We start from the raw sequence: 13,166 nt of genomic DNA, 5'->3' as shown, positions 1-13,166 counted from the left end.
GCAAAACAGGGTTCGGCGGATTGTGTTTCCAAACAGCGGACGATGGAAAGAAATAAACCCAAACCTAGGTTCAGAAATGAGAAAAATACTTCAAGATGCACAGAAAGATCCGGAGGTCACAGATTAGATTATGCTTAGATATTCGACTGTCCCGGTAACAATCTTCCACCACCACCATCTCCAGAGCATAATCCACCAGGCTCTTTGCAAAGTTGCATGTTCACCGTGCGCATTTGCGTTAATATTGATGAGAGCGCCTCGAGACACCACTAGCGCTAGTCTCGTCGTAGTTAGCCTCCAGCCATTCGGGCCGGATCATATAGATGATCCGCCGTTGCAGAGTTTTCATCCTTTCTATTTTTCACCATTCCCGCTGAGCTCGATGGCGACTTAGTTAGGTTTACATCGATCTCATCTGAGCTTTTTCCCTTGTTTCGTGGTTTCTAGAGCTTCCACCTCCATGCTAGAGAGTTCGCGAGCAGTAGGCATACGGATGATGGGTGGCCAATCATGTTGACACTCATGTAATCCACTATGTAGTTTAGCCCTTACTGCGTAGGTAGGTTAGGGTTAGCCGCGCGCGCTGTCGCACTGGCACCATGGAGTTCATGGCTATCGAGGTGCTGCTCAACATCGATCATACATATCGACATGATCTCGAGTCATTTTTCCATGTATTTATCTGGCAGTGCGCCCGTCGCAGCTGTGGCGTGTGGCCAAATCGCCCGCGAAAGCAGTGGGTTGATTTGTATGTGCACCAACAGTGAGTGGCTATTCCAGAATCCGTGCCTGGAACAATTTCTCCTTCTTCATCCATCTCCGGGAAATGTAGGGTGTGTCAACCAGGTCAGTAACCTTGCGGGTGTCCATGCCCTGAGCCTAACACCAGGCTAGCTTCCTTGCAGCTTGCTACAGCTTGCTAAACAAAAAAAAAAACAAAAAAACTAAGTACAAAATGATTCCCATTGGCATGCCCATGTGCCTAGTAACAAGTAGGAACCATAAAGAAGTCAAAAAAATTGTCCCATCCATTTCCCATTCCATCAGTGATGTAGACTTGTTCGGGGTAAGTAGGTAGGGTGCTGGTGGCGATATCCCTAGTGTTGGCTTTAGGGACTTTCACTCGTTCGTTCGATACGGAGTGACGTTCGTTTACCATATCGAAAATTTAGCCGTTCAGGCTAAGGGATGTTTCGAATCTTGGGATTTCCGATCCTCTGAGCCTTTTCGAGGTTCCGGCAGATTCGTATGCACGTTAGTTTGTGCAGGGGATTTTCCTTTTCGGGTGCTCTATAGACCCTTGAAAAGGACGGCCGTTCGGTCGACGACCGTTAAGTACTACGTTAACCTAGTAGTCAGGATTCGACTTGAAATGTTGTTGTTGGTAGCTCTCTTGGTGCTCATTCGTTTGATCGGCTGTAAATTTCTACTTTCACCCAAGTAATGAGGGGATTCGGCTCGACGAGTCGCGGGCAGCTTTCTTAGCTTATTGCATCAGTCAGTTGACAGCCAGAAAGCTCTACTTTAACCTAAGTAGACAGGGGAAACTGTCACCTATTCAGACATGTTACGCATCATCCTCACCCTCCCCAGGTTTGAGGTGTGGAAGCATAAGGGCTCATCAGAACAGTCTCAACCACCACAGAAACTCCTTTCTGAGTGATGTTAGGAATTGTCTTTACATTCCCACAACAAAATATGATGAAGAACTCAAGCTAGAGCTTCAGAATCTCTTTCAGGGCCAGTAGTGATTGAGGGCTGAGCCCAGATGTGGAGTGTTGGTTATCACTACTTCATATTTCAGAAGGAAATTATACAAGGGTGGATTGTCATCAGTGATTAGAATTGGAGTATCTAGCATAGATTAGAATATAAATGACTGACCAGTCATAACCTTCTCTGCAGCAAATTATTTAAAAATATCATGACACAAAATCAGAACATCTCTCTCAAAGGTAGTTTATTAACATTTTAATGTGAAAGCTAGCTGTTAAGAACACCAAACCGTATGCCTGTCAGGTCTAGACAATCAGGCACTGCTCTTTCAAATCTTATGTTCCCCCCACACCAGTGTTCTCCATTAGGACCTGACATGCCGGTGCTATTGTCAGGACTCATGATCCTCTGATTCACTGTGTTGGGTTTGTGTAGCTTTGATGCTTCTGCATTCAGATTGCTGAAGCTAGCATCAAAATTTCTCTTTCAAGAAACACAGTTACATCGAGGTTCCTCAATAGAGTGTCAGTTGAAATAGTGGTTTCAAAGTGCTAATATCCCTTCATAACACTGGTCGTCACAGCATGGGTGGGGGCATTTGAGCTTGCTTTCGGTTTTCTTCTTCATCAGGTGTACCTCATCGATGTGATTAAGAAGGGTGGATTTAACCCTCCATTGTTGGAACCTTTCATCAGGTTGCATGCTCTCATCTCCTAAGCGGTCCGGACAAAACCCTGGGGCAACAAGGGTGTAATGAAGGGTAAGGATGCCACATCGTGGTTGCAAGTTGTTGAGGTGAAAGGTACAATGCTCTTTCCAAGCCATAGGGTCAGGAAACCACTTAGCACACAAGTAACAGTACTCGAGAAACGAGCGATTCGTTCGGCGATGAGCCTGTTTCCCATTCATATATTGCTGCTGATATGGAGCGGCGTTACGTGACTTCCTGCGGCACTGTAAAATATGCTTTGAACGGGACTGTAACGCGAGGCTTCAAGTAATTAGTGCTAGAGAGTTCATTGTATGGGGCATGCATACCTAGCCATCTTTGTTGGGCACACAGGGCAACACTCATCCAATGGTGCCTCTCCTGGATAGTATGCAACTCACTCCCTCGAGATGCAAAGATTCACCATGTCTTGCAAACACTGCATACCAGCTTTGCTATCCAACAAGGTTTTCATGAAGAGATTTATCTCTCAGGCGGCTTCTCTCTGGCATAAATTTTCAGCAAATCTCAAATATAGAGGTTGTATCTCTCTCTGTGAATTCATTTCCTGTTGAAATCCACCAGTTTTCTCTATATTCCTATAATTTTTGACGGCGCATCTTCAATGCTTTATTATAGAGCTTGGCTTGTTCGCGGACAAGGTCTTCATGGTCCCTAGGGTGTTTTCCAATCTTCTTTGTAAGTTCTGTGATTTTAAAGTTTATATCAATCATTTCTGCATCTCTCTCAAGTTCAACAATCACCTCGGCATCAAGGTGTTGCGGAACATTGGTATCTCTATAGTGTGCCATGCTCTGTTCCATTTCCAGAACCTCGTGATCAGGAGCTAGGCCCCAAAAACAGGCCTGAATGTCGAGGGCGAGGACCTTTGATTGGTATTTAAGGTATGTGTTGGGATCTTCATGATAGAGTGCTTGGCTCCGACTAGCTTCTGATGTGTTGACTGAAACGCGGTAAGCGAAGGCTCTTTGGATAGTAAGGGGTACAGACCATCAAATGCATTGGCAACACCACCTCCAATCCCATGAACTCTAAGACGATCACGAAAGCAAGCTCGCTTTGATAAATTTAAGAAATGATGCCGCATACACGAGAAGGTCATACCACGGTAGCTGTTGGGACCAGCTGCAGTGACCATACAAAGCACTGGAACATTCTTCATGCTATCCTCCCATTCAAGGGTCCATGACTCACGTCCTTTGGGCGGGCGTTTGCTTAGCAATTCCTGAACTGTGCAAATCCCCTTGAATGCTCGATCTGCGATACTGATGGCACCCAACCAGAAAATGAAATTTTTCCCAACACTTCTTGCTCTCCTATCCAGTTCCTCGACCTATTTCAATCCAAGTATAACTAAGTGATAATGGGCCAGGCAAGACTTATGTCAAACCTTCATCATTGTATCGATTTCCTTTCAAAAATTCTGGGTCAAGAGTCGCCCAGAACTTTACCCGGCCCCCCGCAATCCATCTCAAATTAAATGTAAGGTGCTATAATCACAGTTAACTTGCTTTTGAAATGTCTCCTAAGCTGAAAAACTGACCTGATAATATAAACATTCATTGGATCCATGGTAAGCGCTAGATTCCACAATAGAGCCTGCTCTTGCTCGCGAAGCCGAAAATAGAGACAAAAGAAAACCTAGGTAGACTCTTATATGTTCGTGTTCATAATCGTGGTCGTCATCGCCGAATAACTGATCCAGATGATATTCAATATCCTTCTTGGTAACAGGAAATTTATCTCTATGTTTGGTCTTTTTTTTCCACTCTGAAATGAAAGCAGACATATGGTTGCAAGCCGTATCCTGCGCTGGAATCTCGATGCGCGTAGCAACATAGTCTTCAGCAAAGTTTTTCAGAGTTTATATTGAGAGATCAGGCTCATGCTTAGCAAACTCTTTATCTTCTGATTCACTGTGAAAAACCCTCCACCTACTTGATAATTAGTTATGATACAGCAGTTATTTTCTCACATTAACACTCACAATATCCAGTTCTCAACAACTCTGGCATACTTGTAATCAGTAGCAGGCGCCTTCTTTCTGTGGTATACTACATTTTCACTACTTTCCTTCTCTTTCTGATAAGCAATGGTAAAACCACAACTGTCAGCAAGTTGTTGACATTTCTTAACATGTTTCAAGAGTTCTTCGACGGAAACACGAGGCATCTTTGATCACGTGATCCAGAAAATTGACACTACTATCACTTATCTCAGCGGGCTCAGACCCTCTGGCTCGGTTTGAACGGGTTGCAGCATTATTATTAACTAATCCGGCATGACACTAACCTACTTTTGATACAAGTCATGTGCTCAGAGCAATCCTCGCCAGAGGATCTGAGAAGAAACAGTTTCATCTTCAATGAAGATTCCTGAGATTTATAAGAATTTTTCAGATTCTTTAACTTTGACTTTCTATTACTATATACTCAGATATCTTTGAGATTTGAAAATCACCTTAGCTTATAGCTAAAGAGAAGAAGAATAGAAATATTTCTTTAATATTTTAAAAAAATCTATATTTAAGATAGATATATACTCTTGAAAATGATTATATTTTTTAATCTCAGAATTTCTAAGAGCTTTTTTTTATATGAGAAATTGAATTAAAATTCTTGTGTTCAAAAACACACTAATTAACTTTGAGATGATACTTCTATTCTAATAACTTGAGATATGAATATAAAAATCAGATATATTATCAGAATATTATTATTCTAAGATTTCAAGATAATACAGAAATGATGAATCTATGAAGTTAAGTTAAAATTCTCTTTCATACTCAGAATACAGAGTAAATTATTTCTGTGTTATTAATAGACTGACTGTGTAACTGTGTCTGAGATCAGAATTAGATTTTTTAATAGTCTTATTATCAATTTAACTGATTTCATTACACAGTTTTAACATTAAATAGTAGTCTTATACTGTCTTAGTAAGACTTACTGTCTACTCTTATCACATTTTTTAAATAAGACTATGATTTTCACTTCTCAATTTAAATTATTTTTATTACTTTAAATGACTTTAAATCTTATTTAAGTGTTATCAAAAAGCATTACTTTTTAAAAAATTAAAAATGATCTAAAAAAAACCTTAAAATGTCTAAAAATAGTAACTTTATACTAAGAATGAGACTAAATAGAACTAAATAAGATCACTTTCTTATTTTTTTCAAGTCATGATTTCATTTTAAAATCTTATATATAGTCACTTTTGTAATATGACGGAACCGAAGCGGTGGCTAGTCAGTGATGTCATATAGAGATAGTTGTTTGAAAAGCTGTATAAGTGAGCTTGACTATCTTGCTTGAATAGTGAGCTCATAGACTACAGAGTTATTGCAAGAATATCACAGATGTGATACTTAGTACACTAAGAAGATTGTATAAGACATGCAGTAACTCTTGTATATATTTCAGTAGAAGAAAAATGAATTACTGACTTTTTTAATAAGAAGTCAGTATCTAGCTATTCTATATAGATAATGAACAGATATTCTTCTCTCATTTCATAAGTAAGAATAGCTGAAGTGATATCTCAGTGATGTCTCATTGTCAAGAAAGAGTAATCTGCTGATCTTGTATAAAAGCAGAGTTCTTATATTTATTAATCAGATCTTTCTATGATATATCTGAATAATGTTATAGAGTAATTGAAAATCAGTTTGAACAGTCTGTGAGATGAATGAAATCATCTATATAAAAGTAATAAGCTGTGTGAAACTGCTGCAGAGTCTTGACATAGTTAGAAGTATAATAATACTCTTCTCTTTAAAAGTATAGTTCTGATACTCTTAAGATTACTGAATTAGAAATTATCTTTGTTATATAGTAATGATTATTAACTGATTGATAGTATATATACTGTACAAAGAAATAGATGAGTTTTTCTACTGACTATGTAGATCTTTCTTTTCTCATCTTTGTTCAAATCAAATGCATGATAAGTGAGTTTCTTATATATTGATTTAAAATGTGAAAAATGTAGTTAATAAGTGACTTACAGATCTCTCATTATATTCTATTCTATATATAAAATTCTCTGTAAAAGTGATGTATTTTAGAGATAAAGCTAACAGTAGTGACAGGATTTTTTGAAAAGATCTCTTCTCTCTGTAATATATTTTTCTTCTCTTCTCTCATCTATAATAGTGAGTGCATGAGAGCATCATTCTTGAGAGATAATAAGAGACTTATTCTGATGTTTTCTAGTAAGTAAATGTCTTTGTGATGTGGCTGCAGCCTTCATGATCACTAAGAAAGCCAGATTGAAGGTAATGATGTCAATGAGCTGCAGAAGCACTGCTTTCATTGTCATATCTTCTTCTACTTCTCTTACAGCTGTGACAGTAGTTACTGTGTCTTGTAGTAAGGTATCATCTCTTCTGCTAACTGATGTGTCTGTGTCTGATCTGTTCCCTGCTCTCTTCACTGTCATTGTGACACTGCCTCCTCCCTCAGTCAATACAGTGATGTATGACCCTGTGTGATCATTCAGAGAGGAACTCAGAGAGAGCTTGATTCTGAGAACAGTGACTCTGAGAAGCTTAATTTATAGTTTCTCTCTCATAGCATGTCTGAGCCCTGCTCAGACTGCTGCTGAGTTGAGTCTGCAGAGTTCTGCAGTTTCTTCACTCTCTCTCTGTGAAGAGACTCTGATATAATCTCTGATTAGCACTGCTACTTATCTGTACTGTGTTAAGCAGCTGAAGAAGAAAGAGATTTTATACACTTATTTCTTCTCTCACTCTTATTATTTCTATTATATCTGTAATAATAACTTCTGTCTCTCTGTAAGTATTATCTCATAGAAAGATGTTATATCAGCTCTGATTAGAAGTCTAGATACTTAAGCAGTACAGAGTAAGAGTCTCAGAGCTTTAAGTATTAACAGATTCTATCAAGACTGAGAAGATCTCTCTTACTTATCTGTAAAAGAAGATGAAAGCATGAATCTCTGAGATAAAAAAATATCTCAGAATAACTGATCTTAAGAAGAGATCAGCTGATACTGCTATTAAAAGTATTATAAAGATTAATTACTGATTGAAGAGAATCTTACTTCAATTGAAGTAGATAACTAAGATACTTTATAAATTAATAAGTTAATACTTTAAGTATCTCTTATACTCTTCTACAGTATACTTCTCTGCAGTGCTACAGTACTAACTTTTTGACAGATAAAGATATTAATACTGAAGACTTCAATGATGAAGAATAAGTTTAATGAGAATGTGATTATTAATAAGTAGACTCTGAAATTCCTTCTTTTTACTTTTTCAGTGAGCTGCAGCTCTATTAGAATAGCAGTGATCTGCAGATTGATAATATTAATTCTTATTAGTTTTAAATATTTCTTTCATTTCTTATTAACTGCTTCAGGAATTTTATACTTGTGTAGTCTCATTAAACTTCTAAAAAACTCTTTGAGAGAAAATAGAAGAAGAGTGCTACAGATAGACTGACCGTGTGACCGTGTCTGAGATCAGAACCAGATTTTTTAATAGTCTCATTATCAATTCAACTGATCTCATTACACAGTTTTAACATTAGATAGTAGTCTCATACTGTCTCAGTGAGACTTACTGTCTACTCTTGTCACATTTTTCAAATGAGACCATGATTTCCACTTCTCAATTTAAATTATTTTTATTGCTTTAAATGACTTTAAATCTCATTTAAGTGTTATCAAAAAGTGTTACTTTTTAAAAAATTAAAAATAGTCTAAAAAAAACCTTAAAATGTCTAAAAATAGTAACTTTATGCCAAGAATGGAACTAAATGAGATCAAATGAGATCACTTTCTCATTTTTTTCAAGTCATGGTTCCATTTTAAGATCTGATATATAGTCACTTTACATGTTTTTTTGATAGCCAGTCCCAGCGGGATTCACGCCAAGAAATGTATGGAATCAGATCAAATGAGACTAAACATGAAATTCATAGTCTCAGCGGCCAGTCTAGCTACAGAGCTCATAAGATACTGACTTATTATTGTAAGATTATCTTTAAAAATTCTTTGAGAAAAAATAAGAAGTCTTAAGCAGCATTTCTTACTTAATATCTCTGATATGTAACAGAGTAATCTCTACTAGCTGTCTCATAGCTTACAATCTCTTTCTCAGTATTTTTTAAATACTCAAGCAGTTCTCATAAATTCTCTGATAATGAATAATCTTCTCATTTCACAAGATATTGAAGCTTACTGTAATATATTTACTTATTCAATATTTTCTTTATAAGATATTCAGTATCACTCTTGATCTTAATATTATCTGACTGAGATAGCTTCACTCTGAAGTATTACTTATAGAGCTTCAAATAGAAAATGTGAAAAATAGAATAAATTGATTTCAATTCTGTGAGTAATTTCAACTCATATATCTGCTTACTTATTACTCTTGTTACTGAGAAAGATTCTAGTCATCACTTACTAAGCTTCTTATATAATCTCATTATCTTAATATTCTTTACTGAAAGTAGTACTTGATTCTCTATTAAGAACTTTATTAAAAGATGTTTTTAATTATAGTATTTCATCTACTACTTCTGAGCATGATGAATACTTTTCACTGTTTTCTTATAAATTTTGTTAAAAAGTTTCAATCTCACTTTTACTTCTGATACTGAGAGATACTCTGTTCTCTGTATCTATTTAATATTCTGACTGTCTATTTTTCTCTTCAAAACATTATTCATAATATCACTGAGTAATAAAGAATTATATTCATAATAAGTATAGAAAGAAGATATCTTTAAGATTGCATTCTTTATATTATTATATATGAATTTAATGATCAGAAGATGTTTAAGCTAATCATTATAATAATATAAACAGAATACTTAAAGATGCTATTCTAGTGTCTGATTCTGATATTCAGTCTGATCATCTGTCTATGAATGAAATGTAATACTGAGAAGATGTCTTATTATAAGATGATAGTAAAAAGTCAATCAGTATTTACTAATGAAGAGAGATTCTTAATCTGTTATCAATGATTTTAAAGCACTGTAATCATAAATAATAATATCTAAAAACAGGTCAGTTAATTCAGAAGCTTTAATCTTTTTATAAGTAGAGATATATCTGATTATCTTTGTAAAGTAGTTAATAATAATTAAAATTGAGTCATATTCTTTGACTCTTGTTGACTTCAGTAGATCAACTATGAAATTCATTAATAGATTCTATTATAAGCTCTTTGAAATAGACAGTGATACTAACTTGCTGTATTACTTATACTATAAGATCTTTATTCTTTGATAGATATTATAAGTCTTAATATACTCTTTAACATCTGTCTGAAGCTTATCTTAAATATATTTATATTTTAGAAGTTTCTTAGTCTTCTCTAATCTGAAGTGTTCTGTATAAAGATTATTATAATGAATTCTTAATAACTTCTGATGCACTGCTCTACTATAAGAGACAAAGACTGAATTATTTAGTAGTAGAAGTTCACATTCTTCTAGTTATCAGTGACTTGATTTCTTAGCAGTATCACTCTGCTCAGAGTCTGTCTCTTTCAAGTTCAAACTGAATTCTTTCTTCTTTAACTTCTGAATTCAAGCTGCAGTAGAGATGTTCTTCTTCTATAACTTATTAATAAATTTCAAAAGTAGTCAGATTGAAAGATTGTAGACTGTTTTATTCTTTATCAATTCAATGATTGTAAGATATAACATGAGAAGCTCATAATCTTCAGTGTTAGTTCTCTGTGAGAATCTGAGTTTTCTTTCATCTTCTATACTAAGTTGTACAGCTGTCTTATCAGCACTGTTTTCAAGCTTCAGAGAATCTCAATTCTCTGCAGTCAGCTTCTTCTGTAGTGATAACAGAGATTCTTTTATAGAATTCTTCTCTACATTAATAATATTATAATCAGACTGTTTAAATAATGTATTAATGAGATTAAGCTGATCTGAATAGTATCAGATATAGAAATTATACTCTGAAAGCAGCTCTGCTTATCTGGCTTGATATTCTATTAAGCTCTTTGTTATCAAGAAGTAATGCAGATTTGTATAATCAGTGAGAACTTACACTGAGTACTTACTATTCTGAAGATAATATTATCAGATCTTAAAGAATTTAATAATTACTAATATCTTTTAATCATGAATATCATATCTTCTCTGTATGAGTGATAACTTCTTGAAGAAGAAAATCACTGATCTTTATTCATAGTATCTTATAGACTCTGTGAAAAAGTCTTCTTTTATAGATAATTCATTATCTATTTTCTCAGAGATAATTATTCTCTGATTCTTTTAATATTGAAAGATCTTCAGTGTCAACTGTGAAAAGATTTCACAGACTTCATTCTCAGATATATCAGTCTCACACTGACTGAGTAAGTTGAGATTAAAGTGATTCAGTATTATAGTATCTGTGAAAGCTTGTTTTAATTCTGCAAATGCCTGTATAATGTCTTGAGTGAGAATAAATAATTCTGTTTTTCTGTCTTTCACACTTCTCTTTAACAGATCTGTAAGAAGAGTAGTAATCTATGAATATACATAGATGAATCATCTATAGAAATTTATAAATTCTAGAAATATCTGTATCTTACAGTATGTCTGTAATATCAGTCAGTTCTTAATAGTGAAGACTCAGCTTCTATTCATTGAAATACTGTTCATCTTAATAATATAATCTAAGAAATCAATCTTCTGTATGTAGAATAAGCATTTTTCAGTATTTATATAAAGTTGATACTGTCTCAAGTAACTCAATACTTCTTGAACATGAGTATCATATTCTTTCTCTGATTTCAAGAAGATTAGAATATTATTCAGATATACTATATAGAAGATGTTAATAAGGTCTTACAGTGTCTCATTTATATAGATCTGAAAAGTGACTGAAGTGTTACAAAGATTAAAAGATAAAACAAGATATTTAAAATTACTATACTTGATATGAAAAGCTGTTTTTTAAATGTCATCTTTGTTAACTCTGATTCTATAATAGATATTCTGTATATCAATCTTTAAGAATATCTTTGCTTTAGATAATTAATCAATCATCTTGTTAATTAATAGTAATGAATAGTAATTCTTAACTGTCACTTTATTAAGATCTCTGTAGTCTATACATAGATATAGTCTATTATTCTTCTTAAGTATAAAGAGTATAGATGCTTCTGCTGAACTCTTTGATAAATATATTCAGTTCTTTAATTACACTTTCTCAAGATATTTGTGCAGAATATTTAATTTCTTTACAGACAAGTTATAAAGAGATCTGTACAGTGTTATTATATCATCTTCAAGATGAATCTTATATTATATCTTGATATTAGAAAACTTCACTACTTCTCTTTCTAAAAAGACATTCTTAAAATCTATAAAGAGATAATGTATATATTCATCTTCAATAATGAATACTGCTGTTAATCTTGTAGTGAGAATGATAACTTCTTTATCTATTCTTAAGTCTCAGTCATCTGCTACACAGTATATTGACTTAATCTTTTTCTCAAGATTCTTTTAATGAAACTCTTCAGATTTCTCTATCACTATCTCTTTATCAGTGAGATGATATTATCATGTCTAAGTAACTCAGTTAATAAGAGAATTGTTTTCTCTTAATTATAGAAGATCTAGAATGATATTCTCATTTATAATATTAACTATATAAAGAAGCAGACTACTCTTCTTAAAGATTTCTTCTAAGTCTGTAATTATATACTTTGCTTAAATTATACTAAAACAGTGATATTTTATTTTATTGATAAATTTCATATAATCTGATAGATCTATCTTCTTTTAACTCTTCATTAAAGAAAAGAAATAGAATATGAAGTTAGTATTCATTCTAAAGTCAAGTAGATATCTTACTAATATCTCTCTATTCAGAGTATATATTGTAATTATAACATAGACTTGAAGATATAAGAATTATTAATTCTTTATTTCTTTCTCTTCTTTATCTTTTATAGATATGTTTATCAGAAGAGAAGTTAACTTTAAGAAGATATCTTCTTAATTTCTTCTCTTCTTTAACTTCTTATAATTACTGATATAGTGATTATCAGCTCTGTAGTTGAAATAGAGATCTTTATTAAATCTTTTTTAATATTTCTTTACAGTGAGTGAAGAATCAGAATACTTAAAATTCTTCTTTATTTTCTCTATACTGAAGCTGTCACAGTACTGTTTAAATTCTATTATTAATTACTTAAAAGAGATCTTATTAGTCTTTTTCTCAGAAAATTGATTATTTAAATAGATTCAGAAAGTCAGATTAACAAGCTTAGTATAATTAATTAATAAACTCTGATATTATAATATTATTATCTGCATCTTATAAGTCAGCTTTGTAAGATAAAGCTGTATTTTTAATTAATTCAAATCATCAGTTAATTCCTCTCAATATTCTTCAAATCTTATATTGAAATTGAAAGAATTCTTATTATCTTATTAATATAATAAGTTAAACTGCTGTGTCACTGTGAAGCTGTAATTATAATAATCTTTAATTTAATTTAGTAGAAAGTTCTTGAATTCTTCTCAAGTTATAATAGTATTAATACACTTAAGCTCTCTCTTCTTAATAACTTAAGTAGTTACAGAGATGTCTTCAAGAAGATTAACAGTGTATATTACTCATATCTTATGAGTATTATACTAACTCAGATTAAGGTGGAATTTCTGTTTAAGAGTATAGATAAAGCTGTGAAATTCAGATAAGATATTTTTCTTATATTTCA

At 33.4% G+C, this 13,166-nt stretch overlaps 4 protein-coding genes across 4 annotated transcripts; 1 reads left to right on the top strand and 3 right to left on the bottom strand.

Moving 5' to 3' along the window:
- Positions 1-599: 599 nt before the first annotated feature.
- Positions 600-1,259, top strand: BDBG_00957 (uncharacterized protein; the record flags this gene model as incomplete). The annotated part of the gene is made up of 2 exons (XM_031720129.1): positions 600-748; positions 1,181-1,259. 2 exons carry the CDS (start codon positions 600-602, stop codon positions 1,257-1,259), a joined length of 228 nt encoding a protein of 75 aa, XP_031576157.1.
- A 1,000-nt stretch (positions 1,260-2,259) lies between these two features.
- Positions 2,260-2,762, bottom strand: BDBG_16245 (uncharacterized protein; the record flags this gene model as incomplete). The annotated part of the gene is made up of 2 exons (XM_031724236.1): positions 2,260-2,707; positions 2,755-2,762. 2 exons carry the CDS (start codon positions 2,760-2,762, stop codon positions 2,260-2,262), a joined length of 456 nt encoding a protein of 151 aa, XP_031576156.1.
- Positions 2,763-3,024: 262 nt separating this feature from the next.
- On the bottom strand, positions 3,025-4,618 carry BDBG_16244 (uncharacterized protein; the record flags this gene model as incomplete). The annotated part of the gene is made up of 6 exons (XM_031724235.1): positions 3,025-3,389; positions 3,437-3,757; positions 3,837-3,936; positions 3,990-4,288; positions 4,364-4,380; positions 4,434-4,618. The coding sequence occupies 6 exons, from the start codon at positions 4,616-4,618 to the stop codon at positions 3,025-3,027; spliced, it is 1,287 nt and encodes a 428-aa protein (XP_031576155.1).
- A 2,001-nt stretch (positions 4,619-6,619) lies between these two features.
- On the bottom strand, positions 6,620-6,889 carry BDBG_16243 (uncharacterized protein; the record flags this gene model as incomplete). The annotated part of the gene is made up of 1 exon (XM_031724234.1): positions 6,620-6,889. The coding sequence occupies one exon, from the start codon at positions 6,887-6,889 to the stop codon at positions 6,620-6,622; it is 270 nt and encodes an 89-aa protein (XP_031576154.1).
- Positions 6,890-13,166: the final 6,277 nt, after the last annotated feature.

This window comes from Blastomyces gilchristii (genome assembly GCF_000003855.2).
Source record: "Blastomyces gilchristii SLH14081 genomic scaffold supercont1.2, whole genome shotgun sequence".
In the NCBI taxonomy this organism is placed as follows: domain Eukaryota; kingdom Fungi; phylum Ascomycota; class Eurotiomycetes; order Onygenales; family Ajellomycetaceae; genus Blastomyces; species Blastomyces gilchristii.
This window is presented reverse-complemented; position numbering and strand designations above follow the sequence as displayed.